This window comes from Austrofundulus limnaeus, unplaced genomic scaffold, assembly GCF_001266775.1.
Source record: "Austrofundulus limnaeus strain Quisiro unplaced genomic scaffold, Austrofundulus_limnaeus-1.0 Scaffold22, whole genome shotgun sequence".
NCBI classification, from domain to species: Eukaryota; Metazoa; Chordata; class Actinopteri; order Cyprinodontiformes; family Rivulidae; genus Austrofundulus; species Austrofundulus limnaeus.
This window is the reverse complement of record NW_013952424.1, coordinates 1738371-1761512: the sequence shown is the minus strand read 5'-3', so window position 1 is coordinate 1761512 and position 23142 is coordinate 1738371. Positions and strand designations below refer to the sequence as shown.

Below are 23142 nucleotides of genomic sequence, written 5' to 3'. Positions count from 1 at the left end.
TAAATTTCAGTAAGCATGTTCAATATTTTTTCCCTGTGCCATTCCACATTATTACAAAAAAACTTCATTTCTGGATATGTATGGTTTGATTTCTTTGTATGTATGGATCACTTGGGTTGTTACCGACATCTGGTGAAAATTTCATGTCATTAGCACCTCTAGTAATATATTTACTTTGAAAAATGGTGACGTGTTCAATACTTATTTTACCCGCAGTATATGAATTTTATCCCATCAAACTAAAATCCAGAGCAACCAAACAGAGCCCACCAATGTATAATTTAATCTCATTATAAATCCAGCTGTTCTGTGGAGGTTTGAGAGGTAATCAAACAGCATCATGAAGACCAAGAACCACACCAGGCTAGTAAAGTATAAAGTTGAGGGTTAGCATCGACCCGGGAGGCTGAACATGAGCCACACTTCAGATTTTAACAGAACGAATGTTTTCACAAGGCATCGTAGGCARCGTATGCCAAGATCCAAGTTTGTCTTGGCCACTAAAAAACAAAAACAAACACAAAAGATTGATCTTACATCTGGGCAATACAATATTACTTATCTCCTATTGAGCAACCAGAAGTTTGCTGGAAAGCTCATCCACCATGGACTGTATCCCCACTTAAGCTGACGACGTCCACATTTATCATCCAAATGTTTTCTGGAGACGTACATATTTATCTTCTCAACTGGTTGTATGGATAACCCTTGCTGCTTTAGCCTCTAAAAATCATTCATCACACACGAGGACTTGCTTCTTTACAACACTTTTAAAACCTGAATGAAGAACCTGTTTTTGTCCACATTTTACATGAAAGAAAACATTTTTTTTTTTGCATTAAGAGAAACATTTCGGTGTAATCGTTTATTAAAACAAGAATAGTATAAAGGTTACAAAATTCATAAAAAACATCATGAATATAAAACAAATTAGCAGCTGAATTTTTATGTATATTTACAAAAAAAAATACAATTTACACAAGGCTATTTACATTACATAAAGGGTAATTAAATAACAGCTTTAAAACCTTCAGAGCACGATCGATTTCAAACAAAACAAACTTTACAAATTTACTTGATTTCCCACAAAGTTATCACCTTTGATTTTCATTTGGGTTCACTTTAGCTGTGAACTGTGCAAGGTTACTTTCAATTCGCAATTAACTCATACTAATTTCAGGGATTTCCTGGCCATTTTTAAATGAGGGTCTGTGGAAATGTTACGAAGGATTGTCAACTTGCCAGGGAGTTGGAAAAATAGAGATAACATCAAACATGGCTGACATTTTCTAAATTTCACAGCGAGCAACGCAAACCTTTAGACCACAAAAACCTCACAAGTAAATGATTTCTGTGAAGATTTTCAAGAGCAAATAGCAACAGCAGCTATTTTCAGGTGTAGCCATGAGCTGAAGAAATTGCTCGTAAAACAAAACATTTACTCATGTTATAAATAAATTGTAGACAAAATGTCAGCATTTTTGCTGCCTTATATTTTTGGAGCGAGCTAAAAGCATGTGGCAACAAAAATTATAACCTGAAAAAAAAAAAGATCTAAAATGTATTTTTATTTTCTAGTGCTCATTTGTTTAWATTGAGTACTTAAACTGTACTGAAACCAGCCACTAGAGGGAGATCATCCTTAATCCCTTTTACTTCATTTTTATATGTGCCATTGGTGTGAACACTCTTTGTCAGGCTCTTACATGGTTGTTTAGTTTGTTTTAAAGTTCCCCAGGCTACATCGCTAGTGCTACTGCTAGGTGCTGCAGCCACAATTTGCTCTTACAATTAAAATGGACTAGTATTGTTAATCATTTAAACTGGAGAAGTTTGGTCCTGAAAGGGTTTGGACTAGCTTTTAGCTCATCATGTGCCAAACTATTACTCCACACTGATGCTTTTCAAAGACCTATTTAAAACAGGTAAGACCTTAAGGTTTTTGGTACTTTTCAAGCCTTCAAAATGGCTGGAACATCCCTTTAATTATGATAGCACAGAACTATATCGTTTTATCTCGTCTGTCCGCTTCTCCAGGGTCAGGTCGCGGCGGCGGCAGCAGCCTAATCAGAGCGACCCAGACTTCCCTTTACCCAGCCGCTTGGGCCAGCACCTCTTGGGGGAATCCCAAGGTGTTCCCAGGCCAGCCGAGAAACATAGTCCCTCCAGCGTGTCCTGGGTCTTCCTCTGGGTCTCCTCCCAGCGGGACGTGTCTGGAACACCTCACCAGGGAGGCATCCAGGAGGCCTCCTAACCAGATGCCTGAGCGTTTTATCTTCCATGTATTGACTAAAAAAGTGGACCTAATCCTGGTCCTTGRGGGACACCATCCTAAATGTTTCACTTGTTTCCCTGCTGTTCAGCAGGTCTTCAAGTTCTACAGAAGCCTGTTTATCAGTCATTCACTCAAATTAGAATCGTGGAGGATAGTGGATTTAGGACCACTTATCTAGAACAATTCTCTTAGATCTGAAAAGTTTTCATTTTTTTAACCATGTGGCTACCAACATAATAATACACTAAATTATAGATAAATTCTGGACTAAAGAGCTAAAGGCTCATAATCAGTGCACAGTTAAAATAGCATTCCAACTATTTTATTTTCTGTTTTTGAAGAAAACTGCTGCCATAGCATCAACTCCCAAATGGGTGCATTTCCCTGTTCCGTTATAAAGTTTATAAGAATAGTAAACATCTACATACAGGTTTGTGAAGTTTCTCTCAGATTATAAACTGCAGTGGAAGACTCCCATCGACTTGTGAATTCATTTTTTGACCGATTTCTTCTGCAAAGTTCAAACAATAAATAGGAATTACTACAAGCTACAAATATTATTTTAAATATTCCACATAATCAGAAGTACAAAGGAGTGTATCTAACTTTAGGAACAATATTCCAGATCTATAAGACCTATAAACTCTCACACTGCAGCAGAAAATTAACAGAGCTGCAAGTTTTTACATCTAGTCACCTTTCATGTAACAACCAAATAAAAAAAAAAAAACGTATCAAATATTTTACTGACGACACATAGCCCACCAGGGGCCACAGTTCCATCCAAATAGAGACAGAAWAGCCATGTTATTTTTGGTTCTTCTCTCTCATGCTACAAGTATTAGCAGATTTGGAGCAGATCGCTCAGTCCTGCTTAGACTTTTTCTCAGGCAAACTAATAGTTACAGCTCATAATTAGAACAGCCAGGTTTGTTGATCTTCTACTGAGGTGTTTTACAATTATTTGATGAATTGGACGCCAGATATTTACCATAAAGTCTGACAGGTGTGGCTTTCCAAATTGATTTTCTCATCGGGAGAGAAATGTTATAATGACCCATTCAGGGTTATATTTTGTGGATATTTTTTAACATTAGAGCAGATAACAGTTCTTCCTCTCTCTCCATATCTAATTAAAGGTAAAAATACAATTTGTAGACCAGCTAAACAAATGAAAATAAATCCCAGTTCAAAGGCAATACTGGTAGTCTCTTTGGAACTGGATTCAAGTACATTCCAGGAGATAACACTGATTCACAAACGTCTCCATCATCTTCATTTAAATGGCTTCAGAAGTTCTGAACGTGTCAAACCACTGTAGTTCACCATCCATGTGCCCAAGACTTTGGTTGATGCAGTCTAGACAGATCTCATTCCTAAAGAGGTAAGATTCCATTTGGTACGTCCTCCAGTCTCCATTCTCCCAAAAGGGATTTCCCACTTAGATTAGTTCCCAACTGGAAAAGGTCTTGGTTACCTCTTCTTTGGCATGTTGTGCATTTGTTCTTTTTAAGACTTTTTGCTGCCCAAACCATCAGTTCGTCTCCAAAGTAGGATAAAGTTTAAACACTTTGTAAATCCACTCTGAATAAAACGCAACATTAACAAACAAGGCGGGCTGCGACGCGGCACATTTTGTCCTTTGGATGCTCACACCAATGATAACTTTGCGCTCGTGCTCCTGGCAGACCAACGGACCACCATAGTCTCTCTGCAAGAAAACAATGGACACCGGGTTAATTTTTTGGAGCTACACTTTAAACATAGCCAAGTCCAGCTGCATGTGCACAAATAATACTTACGTCGCACACACCTTCCCCTATCCTCCCACCAGCACATATTCTGCTGTCCCCTGCATCCCCTTTCATTTGTGAGCACATGTCATTGTTGACCATCGGCATGGTGACAGTGTTCAGTGCTTCATCATGGCCCGTGTCTAAACAGAGAACAATACAAAAAAATAAAAACATAAGGGCTAAAAGTCACCAAAATACTTTCAGCTGAAAAGTTCTTAACATAGAAAGTGGGTTTTTTTTTTTTGGCTTGTGCGTAGAAGAAGGCAGTACTTTTAGTTTCCCCCCATCCATACATGGTGCAGTTGGTGCCTTCGGCGATGTGACATTCTTTTACTGGAAGATGAATTGTAGAGGCACCCTCCGACACGGGGGCGGGGCTGGAACAAAAAATTATGGCCAAAAAAAAAAGTATAAACACTCACAGATTCACTTTTGTTTTGCTTCTAATTAAGTAAAATCAATGCAACATGATCTCTAAATCCTTAAAAATGTCTTTTTTTAAATAAAAAGAACAAAAACTATAACTAAGAGTAGTTAATCTGGTAGAACAGTTTGTGCTCCAACACTAGGAACTTAGACTGATGGGGAGAAAAAAGTTTGAAAGCATTTGGGTACTTACTCTTCTAGTTTCAACATAACTAGGTTGGATCCCTCTGGGCCACAGATTAGGCGAGAGATCCGCAATCTTGGACGCTTCGAAGACTCATTAAGATGACGTAGACCGACCTGCACGCTGTAGTCCTTYAGATCTGGAACGCTGTATTCGCAACAATGAGACGCAACTTTCAAAAGCCAAATTAATTCATTAATGTATGAGGTAAGTCACAACGCAGAACACGAGTCTTTGAAATACTCTATGGATGACACTAACTAGCATGCAATTAGTCACTTTATGTCTTATCAAAGTATACAATACATATAAAAAGACCTGGGCATGCTTTAAAGAAATAAAGAGAATGCAAGTTGTACAGAGACATGCTTCAGAAACACAAAAAGAACCATTAAGATGGAAAATTACCAGGATGTAAAGCACTGCTGATCTGTCAAAACCCAATCCTCTCTAATCAGAGAGCCACCACACAAATGAACGTTTCTAAAAAAAAAAGTTAAGATATTTTTAGTTAGCACAAATGTCATCATAAATATAGATACAATAATTTTTTTTAATTTTTTTTTTAAAGAATCGCTTACTCTCTTTGGATGCTTACAACCCAGCTGCCATCGGAACCTCGTACCCGATGCCCTCCAACTATTCTGGTGTTTATATGAACGAAGCATGATATCTTGGGCCTGGCTAGACCTGAAGAGGAAGACATTTTGATAAAGCTTGTGTTACAAATTCAATTTTAATGATAAAAATGTTGATTTTTTTTTTTTTACTTCAAAGGCCAAACATTAAATAGGATTTTAGCCAGGTAAACGGCAACAGAAGGATCTGATATGAAAAGAAAAAAAAACAAAACAAAGGAGATCAGAGATAGCAAGAGGAGGAGGACTGATCTGGTAAAAACCAGAAAAGCAAAATGGATACTTACTGTTTGGTTGGGGAGTAGCTGTTGCTGATTCACCTGATAAAAGCAAAGCAAAGCACAACTGTAAGATTAGGCCTCACATTAATAGGAAACTGACTGACACACAAACAAAACAAAACCCTGGAGCAAACAACATTTCTTAGACTTTATAAGGACTTTGTTTCTGAATCATTTGAGGCTTTGACAGCAGCCACTACAGATAAATTTGCTCAAGACCTAAAAACTTCATGCGGGACATGTTTTACATTATAGAAACCATTATGCAGAGGCTCTTCAGTGTAGTAAAATTGGAACCAGCCAAAGAAAACGTTGGGTCCAGCAGTCAGCGTGGTTTTGATTTTTTTCTTCTCTTCAAATATAATACTGGCAGTGGAGTACCGCATCTGTTTGCTGTTTGAGCATTGTGCATTATCTGCCAATTGAACAAAACCACAGCAGATCACATAAGCCTCTAAGCAAGACAGAGAAGATCTGTTATTGTTGTACTTTGTTGAGGTCATCAAAGGCTGTAAAGCTAAATTGTTTTATTGTTGTGCCATACCCACTCAACAGTAAACTATTTTAGTCAGTCACATTTAAATGGCCTATGACATAGTACTACTTTTCAACAGTAATGTGTAAATAAAACATTATCTAACAGTGCCAGTAAAAACTGTTAACTACTTAATGCTTTAAAACTTAACTAGGTAGCAGAGCTTAGCATAAAGACAGAAAAAAAAAATCTCTGGCACCGAAATRTGTCCAACAACACACGTAAAGCTTGTGCCACCATGAGCCTCCATGTGTTCAGTTTTCCACAGCTGCTAAATGTTTGAGCTTGCTGCACATTTACTGACCACCTGAAAGCACAACAGCAGGTGCATGATTCATGGTACCTCGCTACGTTTGTGAACACAAATGCTCTCTGCTTCCAGCGATGGGTTTTACAGGGTAAATATTTTTCCAGTCACTCACATTGCTTCAGTTTGCAGTAGTCCCAGACCAAGCGGTTATTTGGACTTGTGTAACACCAAGGGCCATGTTTGTCTCGATCTGGGTTCCGGCAGTAGTTCATCTCCAGCCCTACATGGGACACTGTAGAGTGAGAATCCTCACTGTAAAACACACAAATACAGATTCTCATATTCTGTTTGTTATTTTGTGCACAGTGTTTTAGAACATAAATCCTCAACCAAGTTTGTGTATACTGTGCACTGAGTCGTCCTTCACAATTTAAGTAATGATAATATATGTGCACAGTCTGACTCCGGCTTTCCTACAGTGCAATGAATTCCCTGCATCAGCTGCACAGAGCACACAAGAAAACAGAGTTTTCAGAAGCGTGCTCAAGGGAGTACGAAAGTATGCAGTCGAAGCATTCAGCCAGGCTCAGACCAACGGGAGCCACATCCTCCACGGAACGATTTGGTTGTGCTCTCGATTGGTAGGAATTCACATCTAAATTGTGAGTCCTTCTGCAACTCGGCTGTGCAAGAATTACATGCAATCTTCTCAAATATCCAAAGTATCCCTGAAAAGTAATTACTGGGTAGGAGTTTGGACACACAGGCGCAAAAATCACGCCAAGCGAGGGGCAACAATTTGTCAGGGGGTGAAGATAATTCCACCTCCCAGGAGATTGTTAAACAAGCTGTAGCTCTCGGCAGTATTCCCTGGGATGACCCTTAACCTTGAGCAGGGTAGACTCACTGGCTGCAGTCTATGCGAGGGAGCTGATTGGCTTTGATCTGCTCTCCTCAGAAAGCACTTCCTGGGGTCAGGGGTCAGCTCTGGAACACGTCCATCTGTCTGTGCCATTCTGGCTTTTAAAATTCTTCTAAATTAACTAAATCTAACAGCCTGAATTTAGCATGAAGTAACAGTTTTGGAGTGGGCAACTTCTCCGTCAGGGTGGGTCGATTGGAGAACACCTAAGGGTTCCCTCTCATCGGATGAAAAATAACTGGGCTTGGTATTGACCCCTGAGGAACCCCTGATTTCCTTTCACTGTTTGTTTTCACAGCTTAGCTTCATCAGTATAAAAGGGCTTTTCATGAGGCAACGTGAGCTAAACTGTCAACACTTATCCACTGAGCAGAAAAAAAGTGTAATTCTCTAGAAAAAAAAAAACACTTCAGGGTTTTTGAGTGYACTTTACTTTGTACCTGTTTATGTGATGTGACCAGTTTGCACAGGGAATCCCTGACCGAGTTATGGATAACGAGCCCCGGTACAACTCTCCATTGTCTTCATAACATTCTGGGAAAAAGTGAAAAGATATTTTTGAAAAACCTTGTCAAACATTCCCACAGGTGCCAAAGATAACTGAGCTTAGCAGTTCCTCAAACACCTGAATGCTTACAGTGAGTAGGCATGCTTAAATACACAATCTGGCACTCGCAGAAAGAAACTAAAAATGTGGCTGTGTGTTTTCCTTTTGGTTTGAATCAGTCGAGTTGATGACACTGTGTGTAACGGATGGTTCTTAAATATATGTTCATTCTTAAACTGTACGAGCAGACGGCCTGCAGTAACAGACATGTGTGGTCTCCTGAAATGTAAAGCAGAGAAACATGAGAATTGACAGCGAGCTCTGTTGCCAAAGCCTTTTGTGTTTATGTGGAATTCATTGGGCAGCTCTTTGCCAAGTGGTTCAGTCCTATGAGAGCAATATAGAAATGTCTGTGTAATTGCACTTTGCAAAGGCATGACATGTCTCTGCAGACATCTGCACTTCAGTATTTGAATTGTGCTTTAAAAAATACAACAACATAGTAATTTCTAGATACAGTACTTCACGAGATGCTTGTCATTTGTTGACTTCACACAGGAAGGCTCTGGTGGATTGCACATTTGTGACACTTTGGAATTTGTTTCATTTTAATTTGATGGTTTGAATCGAAAATACAATCATTTTAGAATAAACACAGTTCTAAAGGAAAAACAAGCAATTTGGTTTAAATAACACATTTTTTTCGTATTTGTTTTTATTGGTTGTCTTTAAGATTGTTTATCTTACATTTAGGCAAAGATGTAAAAAAGAAACTGCTCCCCAACCTAAAATAATATTTCATTCTCCTTTTTAGGCATTTCCTGAAATATCTAAATGAAAATTAAGTTTTAGATCAAATCACCCATTTCTTGTGAGTCCTCTGCATCACATTTGGGGATGTGTGTGCACTTGGCTATCCTCATATTGGGGTCTGTCGTGAAGCACCATGGGTAATCTGTACCATCTGGGTTGCGGCAGTAATTCTTCTGGAGGTCTCTAGAACACACACAAAAGCTAAAATTTAAATGATCGTGCTGATAGATGTACTGTTTGCAAACAAAACCCTTGTAATGTCATCGCTTGTCTTTATTTGGACTGTAAAATGCGCAGAACAAACAAATTATCTCCTGGGCAAGTCAGTAACCACAAAARCAAGCATCACTCACTTGCATTTGAACTTCTCAGGAAGAAAAGAGTGGTTATGGGGGAACTGGGAGTCCCAGTGCTGACACGTCACACCCTCCGGAGTCACATTCATTGTTCCTCTGTAATTAGCACCCTCTCCTTGGATGCAGGACGTTGTTGTGTTGACATCAGAGTCCTCGCTGGTGTCTGAGTCTGCACGGAGGGGGGGGAGAAATGTTGTTGTTGAAGCAGAGGCATGAGAAGGAAGTCGCTAGCAAAAACTGAATGCAGGAATGAGGGAGGGAGATGTTAATCCCCAGAAGAATGTGTCATGTTTAACCTAGAGACAGATGATCAAAAACAGTGGCTCGGCACCCCCTGTGCTGCTAACACGATAGGAAACTCTGTGTACTCATAACACCGGTGCCACACATTCTTGCACACAGGGATTTTCCACAAGTTATTTAACTTGCCTACAACAAAAAGGGTTAGATTTAAAAAAAAAATCTTGAAGGAATGCGTATCACCCGCCACCTTTTCATGTCAAGAGTTTTAGGATCATTTCATGATGAAAAGAGATGGAGTAATAGACACGTGGTCAGACCTTGCACAATCTTATGCAAAAGTTTGCAATTAGCTATGATGAGTTAGCTCTCAGCGTATGTGTTGAAGATGAGTCAGCTGTAAGTGTACATCTAGAGGTTACTTTGAGTGTTAAATCCATCCAGTAGTTTTTTGAACAGTACAGAGAACTTCATACATTGCAGTACCCGTGCATAACCCTGTTTTTAGCAACTTCTTTCTTATATGTCACCTTTTGATGTTATGTGTTTTTGTCTTTTGGCCAACTAGGGCTTGCATTGGGACGCATGAGTCAGCCAACATGACCAGTCCARCTAAGCTGGAGTTTTTGCAGTAGTGACAGTGTGTAAAGATGTTAGCCTCCTCCAAAGTGTGGTGGTCAATGCGCCAATCCTCCCAAACTATCCTAAGGATTTTTCAAAGGCATTGCTGATAATACGCCTCAAATTCTTTTAAGCGCCTGCTATATCAGGATCAGGTTTCTGAGGCATACAGAAGAGTAGAAGAGAAGAGCACTACTTTGTAGACCAGGATTTTGGTCTTTGCCTCAAGCTCGTAGCTTTCAAAGACACTTTTCTTTAGCCTTGAGGAAAAACTCTACCGACACAGCTGAGGCAGKGAATTTCATCATCAATAGCTTTAGATGACAGGAGGCTGCCAAGCTATGGAAAGTGTTCTTCATTTTCTAAGGTAGTCTAATCAATGGAGATGCTTAAAGGCAGAAAAGGTGCACTGCAGTTTCGTAGAAACTGAAGGAGGATTTGRGTCTTTACTATTTCTAAGGCTAAGCTGTTTGTGTGCCTCTGCAAAGGCTAATAAACTATTCCAAACATTTTCAGATGGAATTCTTCTTAGTGGTGCAGCGAGCAGCTTCTTCCGTGCAGATCTCTGCTCTCTGTTTCTTTAGCCTTTGACAAATGAGACGGGAGAAGATGGAGGAGGAAAAAGAATGTTTTGCGGTAAAAAGCAAACGGCGGGCAGAAAAGAGGGATTCCTTGGCTTGATGTAACACATGCCAGTGTCTGTGTGTGCCGTGTAGCACAGGTCAGTGGTTTTTATCTTTCAGAGGGCAGGCATTAAGGGATGCACACATCTGGACAAATGCAGAACCTCCACCCTCACCATTAATCATAGGCTGTACTGTAAAAGTGCAGTTTGTGTTTGACGRAGGAAGAAAGGGGAGAAAAAGAAAGATGCTCTGTGTTTGTGGGTGTGCTTACAGTATATTTCAGTGTACTGTGACAAAGTAATGAACAAACTTTCCAATGACCTACACTCCTTTTGATCTCCAATCGTTTTTCTTTCCATTCAACACAATAATTAGAGCTTCTTAGATGTCATTTTTAGGGAAGGCCTTGCATAATTCAGCAAACAACCAGTGCTGAACTGGGCTGCTCTGACGTTGAGATCTAGTATCTGTGAGGGYCACAGCATCTGATTTAAATCATTTTCATGTTCATCACACCATTTACTGACCCACTGAGCCCTGCAAGGAAGCATCTGCAATCGTTTTCCTCCTTGCACATTGATTTGTCTCTATACCTTCTGATTTCAGCAGCTACCGAACCTTTCAGTACCTGTGTGAAGGATATCTATGGATAATCTCCACTTTCTAGCCATTCATTCACACCTGAAGTCTGAAGATTTCCTTCATAATATTTTTCCTTTTGCTTGCCGAGGTAGAAATAGTCAAATCAAAACATCACATGAAAGATACGAAGACAATATCTACTTCCGAAGTGTATTTCAAAGTTATGAGAATCCTGAATTAGAGCAAATTGATTATTTGGTCTTTTAACTTCTTTAAAGACTCTGTTACCAGATTATCCAGCTTCAGATTTGGAGTTTTGGAATTAAAATGAGCCCTTACTGCACACAGCGATGTTACAGTACTCCCACGGAGTTTGCGGGTCCATGGTGAAGCACCAGGGTCGTAGACGATTATCTGGGTTACGGCAATAGTTGTCCTTTAAGTCTTTATCCCGATGCCTGACAAGACAGAGAGAAAGAGAAGAAGGACAATCATAACTGGTGACAGATTCTCAAGCATTAGTGTCTTTATCACCTGCTGTGTGCATCTGGATGTTAGCAAAAGATCTCAAGACCCACTGGATGGATTTCAGAAAATTAATCATATATAACTGATATAAGCCAAAACAAAAGTGTGTACAACTTGGTCAATTTTATAGACACTAAGGTAAAATCGGACATGGTTGTAGCCATAAGTTATTCAGAACATACTCTGAGATTGAAAATGACATCTTGTAACACTGCATTAGGTCGTGCAAAACAATAGTTTTAAGGTTTGACCAAAACATTTCTCATTATAAGATGATCTCAGTCTAAATTTCTGCCATGGAAGGCAGTGGGTGATATGCATTCCTTCAAGGAATTTTATTTATTCAATCATCTGTCACGAGCATGCACTGATGGGTTTCAGCTTACATTTTAGGCTGGAAGTTGTGCTTGTGAGGCTTTTGCGAGTCCCATCTCTGACACTCCTTGCCGCTTTCTGTACGATCCACTTTGCCTCGATAATCCTCTCCGTTGCATGTCATACAGACCTCTGCCAACACAGAAACAACAATTACCAAAACTTTTCTCCCTCTTCTTCCTCTTGGGAATGTAAACAAACTTTCAACAAGAAATAAACCACATAAACACTGATTAAACCCCCCAAGCACTTTCTCACTTTAGGATTTATTTTAGCAGACCCACGTTGCCCACAGAGAATATTTAGTCTCACCCTGCGAACACAGCGGTACGCCACAGTCTTCGGCTCGCACGTTGGGGTCTGTGGTGTAGCACCACGGACCACCGGGGTCGTTGTTGGGATTCCGACAGAAGTTTTCCCTCAGGTCTTGCGTTGGATACCTGTCTGGATAAAACCTGAAAGGGAGGAGAGGGGGCACGGGGGGAACAGACAGACATTACTGACAGGGTTAACTGATACTTTAAGCCGTATAAATAAATTTGCAGGAAGACTTGCACACTTGGCTATTCCAACCATGTTTTTAGTATCATATTGGCCTGCATGCGCTCTCTAGAACAAGCCAAATAAATTAAAAGGAAACTTAATGAAGATGTAAGCCTCACTCTGTGAAATTCAAGTGCCAATTTATTCACATCTGGAATGTTCTATTGTGGCAATCGTATGCAAAGTAAGTCACAGATCTGACTCACCTCTCTGCCTGATCACATTCCTAAATCCAGCCATGGCCCCTTTAATGTGAAGCAACCCAACTGTCACAGCAGAGTAATCACCAACAGCACAGAACTAATGCTACGGGAAACTTGAAGTAACCCAAGCAGCCCCTCTGCTGGCAGTCTTGGAAACCCATTTTAACCTAATCCTTCTCTGTCGACTGCTATGCCACTATAGCGTGAACCCCCTTCCCCCCACCATTAGAAATAGAACCTAGCTGGTCCAAGCAAATGGGGCGTAACAAAAGGGGATCAGTAAAGGATCCCCTTGCTAAATGGACAGTGTGCGAAATTTGTCTTTTGTCACGGCAGGATGATGAAAACTTGGTCCGTCAGCACCTGCTGATCCATGACACACTCCGGGACAGTGTCGTGGATGAGTGACAGTTTTAGCTGCAATTTTAGCTTCTYTTTATTGCCGAACTGATAGATTCAGAATGGAATTTAAAAATCTTAAATCTAACATCCAAAGTTCTCAACAACCAATTTTATATTAAGTCATATTGTTTTATAGTTTCCTAACAGAGCACCTCACTCTCAGATTGAAGGTTCACTACCTTGTTTTTTTCCAATAAAAAGAAAAATATAAAAAATGAGAAAAAAATATGTATATCAAAATCACAAATAAAATGAAACGAAAGGCAACAGAGAAGAAAAATATCTTATAATATCTGCTCCTTTCCCCCCCAAGAATAAGTTCATATAACAAAAAAATCTGTTATTAACAAAACAAAAGAAAAGAACATCTAATCCCTCTAGAACAACAATTTATATAGATACACCTTATACAGTTTCATATTTCTTTAACAATCCAACTTTTATCATTTTCTTAAATGTACACAATGATCTTGCATTTTTTACATCACTCCCCAAATTATTCCATAGTTTTATTCCTTGAATTAAATTACACCGCTCCTTCAAACTAGTTCTAAATTTGGGTTTTTACAAATATCGCTGTCCCTTTAAGGTTATAACAACTCTTTCTCTTAACAAAATTTACTTGTATGTTTAAAGGTAATGTGTTTTTGTGGGCCTTATACATAACCAGTAGAATATTATAATCAACCACATCGAAGGACTCCAATATTTTCACTTGTGGTTTCTAGAGCTTCTAAAAGTAAAATGTAACGCTCCTCTTTTGCAGAACCAACTTACAGTTTCTATCTACGCTACATGTTTGTATTTCCAATTATTTCTGTTGTAATTGTATAGTGTTTTTTAACTGGTGCTATATAAATACACTGATATGAATCATCACAAAAAGGCTAAAAAAGGCAAGAAAATTACTAAATACGGTAATAAAGATGAAGAAGGAGCAAAAAGATGAGCAAAAGTACAAAGTAAAAATGAATCATCCTCTCTTTCTGATAATTCACTCCAGCCTTGTTTGTGACATGCAAGGTTTCTACAACAGCACACATCATTATTCAGTCATTTAAACAAAAATCAAAAAAGGAGATTGCCAAGGAAAAAAAAAAGTACGAAGCACTTAGTTGTACCTATATACCTAAAAACAACAGAAATGTTTCATTTACGCACAAAACTAAAAGAAAACATTTGTTCCAAAACAGATCTGTGTTTCGGGCCAAAGACCACATCTGTTGTATGTAAGTCACAAGCTCTTGTAGGTCTTTATCATAAATGTGGTATTCTTCATTTACAAATGGATCGACAAGTTTCCTCACTTTCAAAAAAAAGAAAGAAAAAAGTTGCATGTGGTAAGACTGTGAAAAAGCCTGCAGCATGGGAGCACGTTAGCTGTAATGATGTTGTGCTAACAGATGTTGGCCAGTTTTCCTTCTTCCTGCCAGAGTCTGGTCCCGTCTGAGCGCGGGCCGACACTGCGCACACATGCTTCCTCCTCTGAGCYGACTACACGCATCGGCTGGATATTGGATATCAGTGAGGCTGAAATCTGGCCCTGAAGTAGCTGCACTGAATGCATCTGGTGGATGAAACATCAAGCCTGAACGCGGCAACATCCAAAGATGTAAAGTGTTCAGAAATAAAGGACTATGGATCTTGATTTATTATATAACCTAAACATTCTCAGGAWCTTTCTTCATTCTTTGGTTGGACTTGCAATATTTAATGCTGTAAAAACATGTTCTTTTTCATTTTGCATTAAGCTGCAATCCCTCTTTTTGTTTTCCATCTGTCCATTTTAACTGCTGTCCTTTCAAGGCCCTTCAAAAATTAATAATAAAAAAAAAAAAGAAAAACCTGAATTGTTTCAGGCAACTGATGGGTAATAAATTGCAAATGTCAATGCAGCTGCTCAGTTTTTGTTTTAGCGTTGAGAAAGCACTTTGCCAAAATGTGTCCCGCTGCTGTTGAGAACAAAATAAAATAAAAAAGACTCTAAACCAGGCGTTTCAGGAAAGTCGGTGCTTCCAAGGCATCATATGATTGATTGATGATTTTTGCAAGAACAAGTACAAAAATGCCCTGTGTGCTAAAAAGAACAAGTTTTCTTTTTAAAACATGTTGGGCAAGAAGCTACATTTTTTATCCACTTGGAAATATTTAGCTTCACTTGGTTTCAGTTAACTCAAACTACATGCCGTACACCTTAAAGAATCTGTCGGTGCCCAAAAAATACAGAGGATCAGACAGCCACAAATCATTACCTTCCTTAAAATTATGTTTACAAAGATTTAAATAATATAAAAAACAACATATTTCACATTCAAATCAAATAATCCAGGATTCAATGTAAAATCCAGGTTTAAGCCGAATCAAACCTGCTGAGGTACATGTCCTTAGTAACTGGTTGTAATGTGCGTATACTAAGGCTTTGTTCTGCATGTTTGTCTGGGAATCACTTCTGTCTGAAGCCTGGTTGATCCCACAAACAGAAACAACAACAGGTGGAAATCCCGCTCCTGGATGGGAACCTCCTGAGAAACCCCTCCTGCCCCCGCRGGGGGGATCAGCCGAGCGTGAAAATAATAGTTACCTGAACCTCAAATGGTCCATTGTGGTGCTAATTCTCACACAGCGGGACGCTTCGGCGTTACATAACTCCCTTAATCCTCCTTCAGTTTCAGCCCCTTTGAAAAGTTTTAAAGATGCTGACAGCTAAAGATGATAGAAGCTCTGTTCCATTCGCGAAGAGTATTGGGACCATGTGTCAAATAAACGATGACAAAGGAGYGCTAACCGCGGCTCCTGGAAAGTGATGACAGTTCTGGAGCAGAGCGTGAGAGGCGAGGACCGACACTGTGGTCTGCTTTAATTGGAAGGGATTGGTTAACCTGCAGTTTTCTCTCAGTGAACCTTGCTGGACATCAGACAAAACATGACTTCAGCCTATAAATCTTTGCGCCTTTATTTTGTTCTGTCTTCCCTTCCATTTTTCACTCTGCACCTCTTCAAAACTATTATTCCTCCCTCTCCCACCCAACTCCCCCCTCCCCTGCTATGGGTAAAATATCTTGTAACTAATGAGCAGTGCTAATGAGATGCTGGCAAAGATCCACTGATCAAGCTGAGAGAAAACATCTTAGGGATACACCTGATGGACTCCAGTGCAGGAGGGGGTAAAAAAAATAAAATTGGGGAGGACATCCCTGCATGTGTTGAAAGAAATCTGACTTAACTCTGGATAAACGTTCAACTGTCTCTGAGCCTCCACCTTCCCTTAACCCCCGAGGTGGGAGGGGATGAACCGAGCAACTATAAATCAAACGCTGAGGTCTGTTCAGCTTCAGGCGCACAGAAAAAGAGAATCCTGGAAGAAAAAAATAACAAATAAATAAATAAAGAATAAAAAGAAAGTGGAAGCATGAAGAAGATATGAGCTTTGAAGAGTTTGGGTTGAAATCTGGAGGAATTTAACAAGAGGAAGTGAATGATTAACACGTTCTGTGTGAACACAACTGCTGGGAAGACTTTTTTTTTTTAGCAAGTCACTCCAACTTGACCGTGACAAGTGACTTTGTGGAGTTGATCTTTATCACCCAATGTTTAATTTGTCTGTTAGCAAAATATCTCATGAACAAGCGGATGGATTAAAAAAAGCCATAACGTGAACACTGAATTATCTACAACTGATTACTGTTTGTGGTTAATCCAATTCAAGATGAGCCACAGCTAATTAAACGTAGCAAATACAAAAAACAACTATAAGTCGGTCTGTTGTAGAGGTATTGAGCTAAAATTCAGTGTGGTATTAGCCGAACGTTATCCCCAACGTATACAATAAGAGCTAAAAGATTAACAAAATATGTGTTTGTAACTTTATAAGACTGTGAGTCCTTTTTTACAACTTTACAATAAACTAAAAAATAATGCTCTCCATGACCCGTTAGTAAAAAAGCATCACTTACGTGTGCTCGTTGATGTTATTTTCAGACCAGGCTTGGCAAGTGATGTTTGATTTTGTCCAAGATCTCCTCCCTCTGTAGTTGTCCTTGGTGTCAGAGATGCACTCCCTTATATAATCTGAGTGCAAAAGCAGAATAATAATAAAATAAAAGAACATCTGAAAACAACCATCCATGTGTCCTCACTCTGTGCCAGTTTACACAGTAATTAAAGTTTGCTTTGCCTTGACCACTTCAAGTGTAAGTTGCCCAAGTATGGTCAAGAAGAGTTTCCAACAGCTTACATGTTCTTCCCAAAACAGACAAGTTCGTGAAGTTCGTTAAATGTCACAGAGGGGAGCGTTCATAAATTTTGCAGCAAATTCTAAAGTGCTAGATTCCACAGCAAGCGCTTGAGGAAAACTCTTGCACTTTGGCTGTAAACAATGATTTTTTTTTTTTTTGTGTACACTCCTTAAGTCTGCTACAAGTTTAAGCAGCGACTCTCTTAACCAGAGCGATTAAACAGCAGGGCGTGAGGAGGTTTGGCTCTTTTATGTAAACAGATGAACCAAAGACCTTTGAAGAAAAGCGAGCCAACATTCAAGTACTCTTACCACAAACAGCTCGTCTGTGTGAATCCTATAATGCACAAAAGCCTTCAAAAAACGGGAACATTTACCTTTTTTTTCGTACAAAGTGAAGTTGATGTTGGCCTGCTTCTGCACACCGTGGGTGAACCGGTCAAAAGGAAGCAAGTGGCATTTCCTGTTGTGCCTTTGAAAGTTGAAAGCCCTGCCAGGAGCGCACGGGAAGTCGAAGAAAGATGACCAAATGATAAACAACAAGAATATGTAAATAGTATGAGACACGCAGAAGGCGAGGAGGAGTGAGGGGGGGGAGGGGGGGGTGTGGACGCCGCTACGGGGAAACCTACGGACTTCAGAGAACTGTGACTCACCTGCAGCTGAATTTCTTTTTCAGCTTCGAGCACTTTCGGGCGCAGTGTTCCTGCGAGCGGCTCTTTTGTATCAGCGGCGTCAGAGGGCAGTCCATGCAAACCAGTATGTGGCTTTCAGTCTTTTCGTACTTCTGTAAGAAGTGACGACGAGGTTTTTGACAGCAACCTGCAACACAGAAAGACACAGTTCATCTCACATGTGGTTTGAATAAGACCATCCAATTTGCATTTATGATCTGGACTCTACCAGTCAGGATCAAGTCTGCAGTAGTTAGAATGAGGCCTGCCATGACGAGCAATAAATCAACTAATGGTTTGTTTTCTTTCTAATGCCCTGTTTTCTACTCCTTAGTGTAGTGTAGGGAGGAGTGAGCTTCAGCAGTTGTTGTGTGTTGCTTTCCCAAACTCCAGTCCAGGTCGGTTTAGGGTTGCACAATATATCAGCATTAACTGTGGTATCGGCCGATACTGATCATTTTTTAGAATATTGTTTTGTTCCGATATGTAAACCTGGAGCAATAATAACATCTGATAAGGACTTCCCATGTTTTAGCTTTGTGTTTCTGTTTTGGGAGGGGAGATGGTTGGTCGAGTGGTATTTGTTTGATCATGATAGTGTTAGTGACTCTGCACAGCTAGGAATAACTGATGTAGAGAGTCATGGTGTTTTTGAATGTATTGAAAAAAGACAAGTGTATTTGTGCGTATATGTATATAAATAATTTGTGTTTGTGTAATTTCATAAATATTGGTTAACGACCATAACAACAATAATAATAATAATAATAATAATAATAATAATAATAATAATAATAATAATGGGTATCAAAATCAGCTGAAATTTTCATATTCGTGCATCCCTAGGTCAGTTCGTAACTTTTTTTAACATATGTAAATTTCCTAAACTTCCATAAGCTTTGTAAACACGGGGATTGGAGAGGATCATTACCTTTTGTGTAATATTATCGTTTATCGCAATAATTTCTGAGACAATTTATCGTCCAACAAAATTTGCTATTGTGACAGGGTTAGTTAGAACAGGGGCGCCCAAACATTTTCCCCAAGAGGGCCAAAATGAGAATCTATCCGGGGCTGCGGGTCAAATGCAGTAATATAATATATGAAATACAAATACTATTTTAGTAAAGTCTTTTATTTTGTAATGATTAAGCTAGCAGCCAGTGTGGTAGCCTGTGGTAAACCTTTTGTTTTTAGTCTGGGTACTTGGAGAAAGTCTGCCATATCCTCAAGTAGCAAAGGCTCATGGGAAATTCCATAAATTGATAAAATATGAGTTTTTCTGGCCTTATAAAGTGTGCAAATCTACACATTTCGTATTTAATCTTAATACATCAAAGATAAAGTCAGAACCATRAGTGAAAACTATCTGTACCACAGCCCCTTATAGTCAATGAGCCAATGGATGAAATGACAAAGTGGAAAAACTTTTTCTACATAGGACGACAGGTTACAACCTAGTAACAATGTCAACTGCTGGTGGGCCAAATCAAATGGCTTGGGGGGCCACATTTGGCCCGCGGGCCCCACTTTGGGCTCCTCTGTGTTAGAATTATAAAAAATTCTACAGTTTGCCAGTGATTGCATGGTGGTAACTATCCATCCATCCATCCATTTTCTGTACACGCTTCTTCCTTTTCAGGGTTGCGTGGGTCACTGGTGCCCATATCCAGCAGTCACAGTGCGATGGGCAGGGTACACCCTGGACAGGTCGCAAGTCCATCACAGGGCCATGGTGGTAACTAYTGTCAAATAAAGTCACGAATGCAACCATTTGGAAGACTACCGCCCCAACATCATTGTTCTAGAAGAACACAGCCTGACCTATATTGAAGCACGCATCATGAAAATCCAACTGCAATGGGCAGGTCATTGTTTGTACATCTAATCGTCTGGGCCAAATTGTGTATCCAGAATAGAATACATCATCATCTATTAAACCCACATATGGGATGTGTAAGTCTACCAAGAGCAAGCAGTCCTCACAAACTGAGTGGCCTTGCAAGGAGAAGATCACAACACCTGTGACTACTCTAAAGTTACAAGCTTCAGCAGGTGAGATGGGAGAGACTACACACAGCTGGCCACGTTTTATAGAAGAGAGGCAAAGAGAAAGGAAAACTCTTAAAGCAGTTCTGCTTTGAACCAAAGTAACTAAAAATGTTGGGCAGGGATGACAAAGGAACAGACAACAGGCTGATATAATGTGGTGCTCAGCTTCAGACTCTCATCAGAAGTTTTCATTTTATTACTTTTTAAAAACATCTAAAATCTTCCTTTAAACCACTTTTACCACTTTGTGGTATTTGTAATGATCTAGTTTTAAGTTTACAGATAAATAGTTCTCATAATTCCTATAGAGTTCATGAGCATTCATGATCCTGTAAAAAACGTTCAAAACTTATTCTGAGTCTTGCTGTTTAACAACCAGGAATTTGGGTTCGTTTCTTTTTATTTTATTAAGAAATAAGAATGACCTTTTCTCACTTAGCCGTCCTGCTTCCAAGGAAAACTTTAAAAACAATTGGAATTCCTAATAAACAATCCGTTTTACGTGTCATGTTTAATGTATAGTCCTTCAGCCAGTGGAAACCAAACACATGCTAACGTACGGTAAAAATGAGCTGTCAAACTGTCAGCAGCGCAAATGGACACGTTGTAAATCATTCATCCTTGAATTATTTATAGGAGTTTTGTCAAGAGCCATTTCTTTGGAGGAAGCACATCAAAAGAGTTTTAACATCGCAAAAAAAATGTGGCACAATGGGATCACAGAGGGTTCAAAAACAGGACAAAATCATATTTTAGGCCAAACGTTGGGGGCTCTTCGTTCAGCAAGATAGTGTGCTACTGTAACTGTAGATTTTTAAGGCTACACCAGCCGTTTAAAGTTTATAATTACTGGCAAGTGCAATATAAATCACTCAGGACGGTCTTTTTGCTACTGAGTTACAACCGCATGCCCCTCTGCCAAGAGCCAACACGAGACGTCGGGTGTGTACTTAGGATATTGTAAACTGTGGATCGTTTAGAAGCTTGTCGTGGTCGAGAATGGTTTTCGGGGAGGACGTGTTATTAATGTTTGGGCTCCACTGGACCACATCTGGCAGTCATCACGGTGTTGTTCCAGCCCTGATGTCTGGCCAGGCCGCTCAATTAGATTTCACTTAGTCTCTTCCTCTCCTTGCACTCAGACCTCTGCTATCTCCGAAATATCTGAGCGTTTGCCGAAGCACGAGGAGGACGATAAAAGGTGCTCGGGGGGTGGGGGGAGGGAAGATAGACGACATTTAATGAGAAGTGGCATATGTATTAAGAAGAACAGGTTGGAGTTTAGGTTGAGATTGTAGATAGGAAGAGGTGGGGGGACCTGACCCGTGAACACTTTCAGTTTTTAGCTGAGGAAGACATCTGACGACACCCTGACGTGTTTTAGTCATGCATTTCAGGGTAATATCAGTGACTGCGCTAAATATTAGGTTTTTGATATCGGGGGGAGAACAACTGTGTTGTGGGATCAACAGGAAAGTAGCAGGTTAAATGTGTCTGAGGAATTAGGGGGACATCACATCTGGTTGTAGGTGCAAAACGGACCAGATGTGAACCCACCCACCTTGCACTTGCACAAACACACACACTTCTTGCTCTTTCTTCTGTCTCAGTCTCAACTTTTGCTATCCCTTTAACAGGAGAGGAACCCAAATACTTTTCCTTTTCGCACCTCTGGCTCAGTCAGAGCTCGAATGATGGGATTTTCTGCAACCAATCCTAATCTTAAGAAATCAAACCAGCCAAGGGGCGGTATTTACCACAGATGCTTTAAATTCATAGGTAATATGTATTTTTATTTGACAAAACATAATGAAGCGATACACTTTATATATGGATAAACATCCTTGCAAAAAAAAAAAGTTAATAAATTGTGGGCACAGGATGGTTGTAGTTGTTGCTGTATGCTCATTTCCCTACCTGACAATTGATTTATGCACATGCATGGCTGACTGCCTATTTTTAAAAAAAGATTAATATCAGCAGATTAAAATCGTTCAGCCAAATTATGTCTATCCATTAAAAGTGGAAACTGTGGGACATGTCAGCTGGACAGAGCTGTGTGAAAGCCCTTAGATGATCCAGACTTTATAAATCTGATGCTTTTAGCAAACTTAAATATGTGACAAAACTGTAAAAAGTGAACTTAGAGCATTTTCCTGTAAGAGAAACTCTTATTTTGCATTATTAAGTTTGTAGTTATATTTAATCCTGACTTTTAAATATTTGAATAGTGGAGATTTGCTCATTTTAATTTGAAAAATCATATTTTTTGCAACAACATATTTGTATTAACATTTCATTTCACGTCATAAGAGCAAGGCAAGAATTGTAAATAAAATTCATTCAAAGTTAGGAAGATTGAAAAGGTGTTGATATCAAGTTGATGTTTTGCAGTGTCATTTATAGCAGCTTATTATAACCCTTAATTGTAAGTGACCTTGTCAAAATATGAATGTCAAAATAAATGAAAAGAAAAATGAGATTAATTTGTCCATTTTCTTTCGTTTCTTAAGCTTACGGACTAAAGCTTAACATTTACTTATAACCCAGGTGTTTACATTCTTACCTGTGTCCACGGCAGCCACAAGGACACACAGCAAAGTTTGGTAAATCCACACGTTTGTCCTCATGGTCGGGTGAAGATGTGGGACAGGTTAGAACCGGACGGACACGCGCTGCTTGGGTTTAAAGTCCAGAGAGAGGCTGCTGGTTCTGTTGAAGACTCAGCTTCTTCACACACAGAGGCCACTTTCCACGAGAAACCACACGCGTCCTCGGTTCAACCCCCTTTTTACCAAAACTTTGTCCCCCCGCCTCGACCCACCTCCACGAACATCTTCAAACAGCGCCGCTCTTCCCACTGGTGTCAAGTTCAGAGGAGCAAACCGCACAACTTCCGGTTGTTCTTTTCAAAATAATGCACGCAGATAAAGGAATGGTTAATTTTTCACAAAAATTGCCAGGTTAAAATCTAACACACACACACACACACACACACACACACACACACACACACACACACACACACACACACACACA

General features: G+C 39.6%; 1 protein-coding gene across 3 annotated transcripts in view; it reads right to left on the bottom strand.

Moving 5' to 3' along the window:
* Positions 1–2754: 2754 nt before the first annotated feature.
* Positions 2755–23142, bottom strand: part of hgfa (hepatocyte growth factor a) — a 38101-nt gene continuing 17713 nt past the window's right edge. Inside the window, exons 1-18 of one of the 3 annotated variants that reach the window (XM_014004181.1) lie at positions 22670–22992; positions 18034–18199; positions 17755–17867; positions 17097–17211; positions 12308–12450; positions 12007–12127; positions 11432–11550; positions 9021–9192; positions 8717–8868; positions 7748–7841; positions 6558–6697; positions 5607–5639; positions 5263–5371; positions 5090–5164; positions 4691–4828; positions 4342–4448; positions 4078–4211; positions 2755–3986 (exon numbers count right to left, since the gene is read on the bottom strand). In XM_014004181.1, coding sequence (XP_013859635.1) covers positions 3810–3986; positions 4078–4211; positions 4342–4448; positions 4691–4828; positions 5090–5164; positions 5263–5371; positions 5607–5639; positions 6558–6697; positions 7748–7841; positions 8717–8868; positions 9021–9192; positions 11432–11550; positions 12007–12127; positions 12308–12450; positions 17097–17211; positions 17755–17867; positions 18034–18199; positions 22670–22733 — 2172 coding nt within the window. In that variant the 5' untranslated portion in view covers positions 22734–22992 and the 3' untranslated portion in view covers positions 2755–3809. Of the gene's footprint in view, positions 3987–4077; positions 4212–4341; positions 4449–4690; positions 4829–5089; positions 5165–5262; positions 5372–5606; positions 5640–6557; positions 6698–7747; positions 7842–8716; positions 8869–9020; positions 9193–11431; positions 11551–12006; positions 12128–12307; positions 12451–17096; positions 17212–17754; positions 17868–18033; positions 18200–22669; positions 22993–23142 lie in introns of those variants that run through there. The other 2 variants (XM_014004182.1, XM_014004183.1) reach the window with 2 other exon arrangements.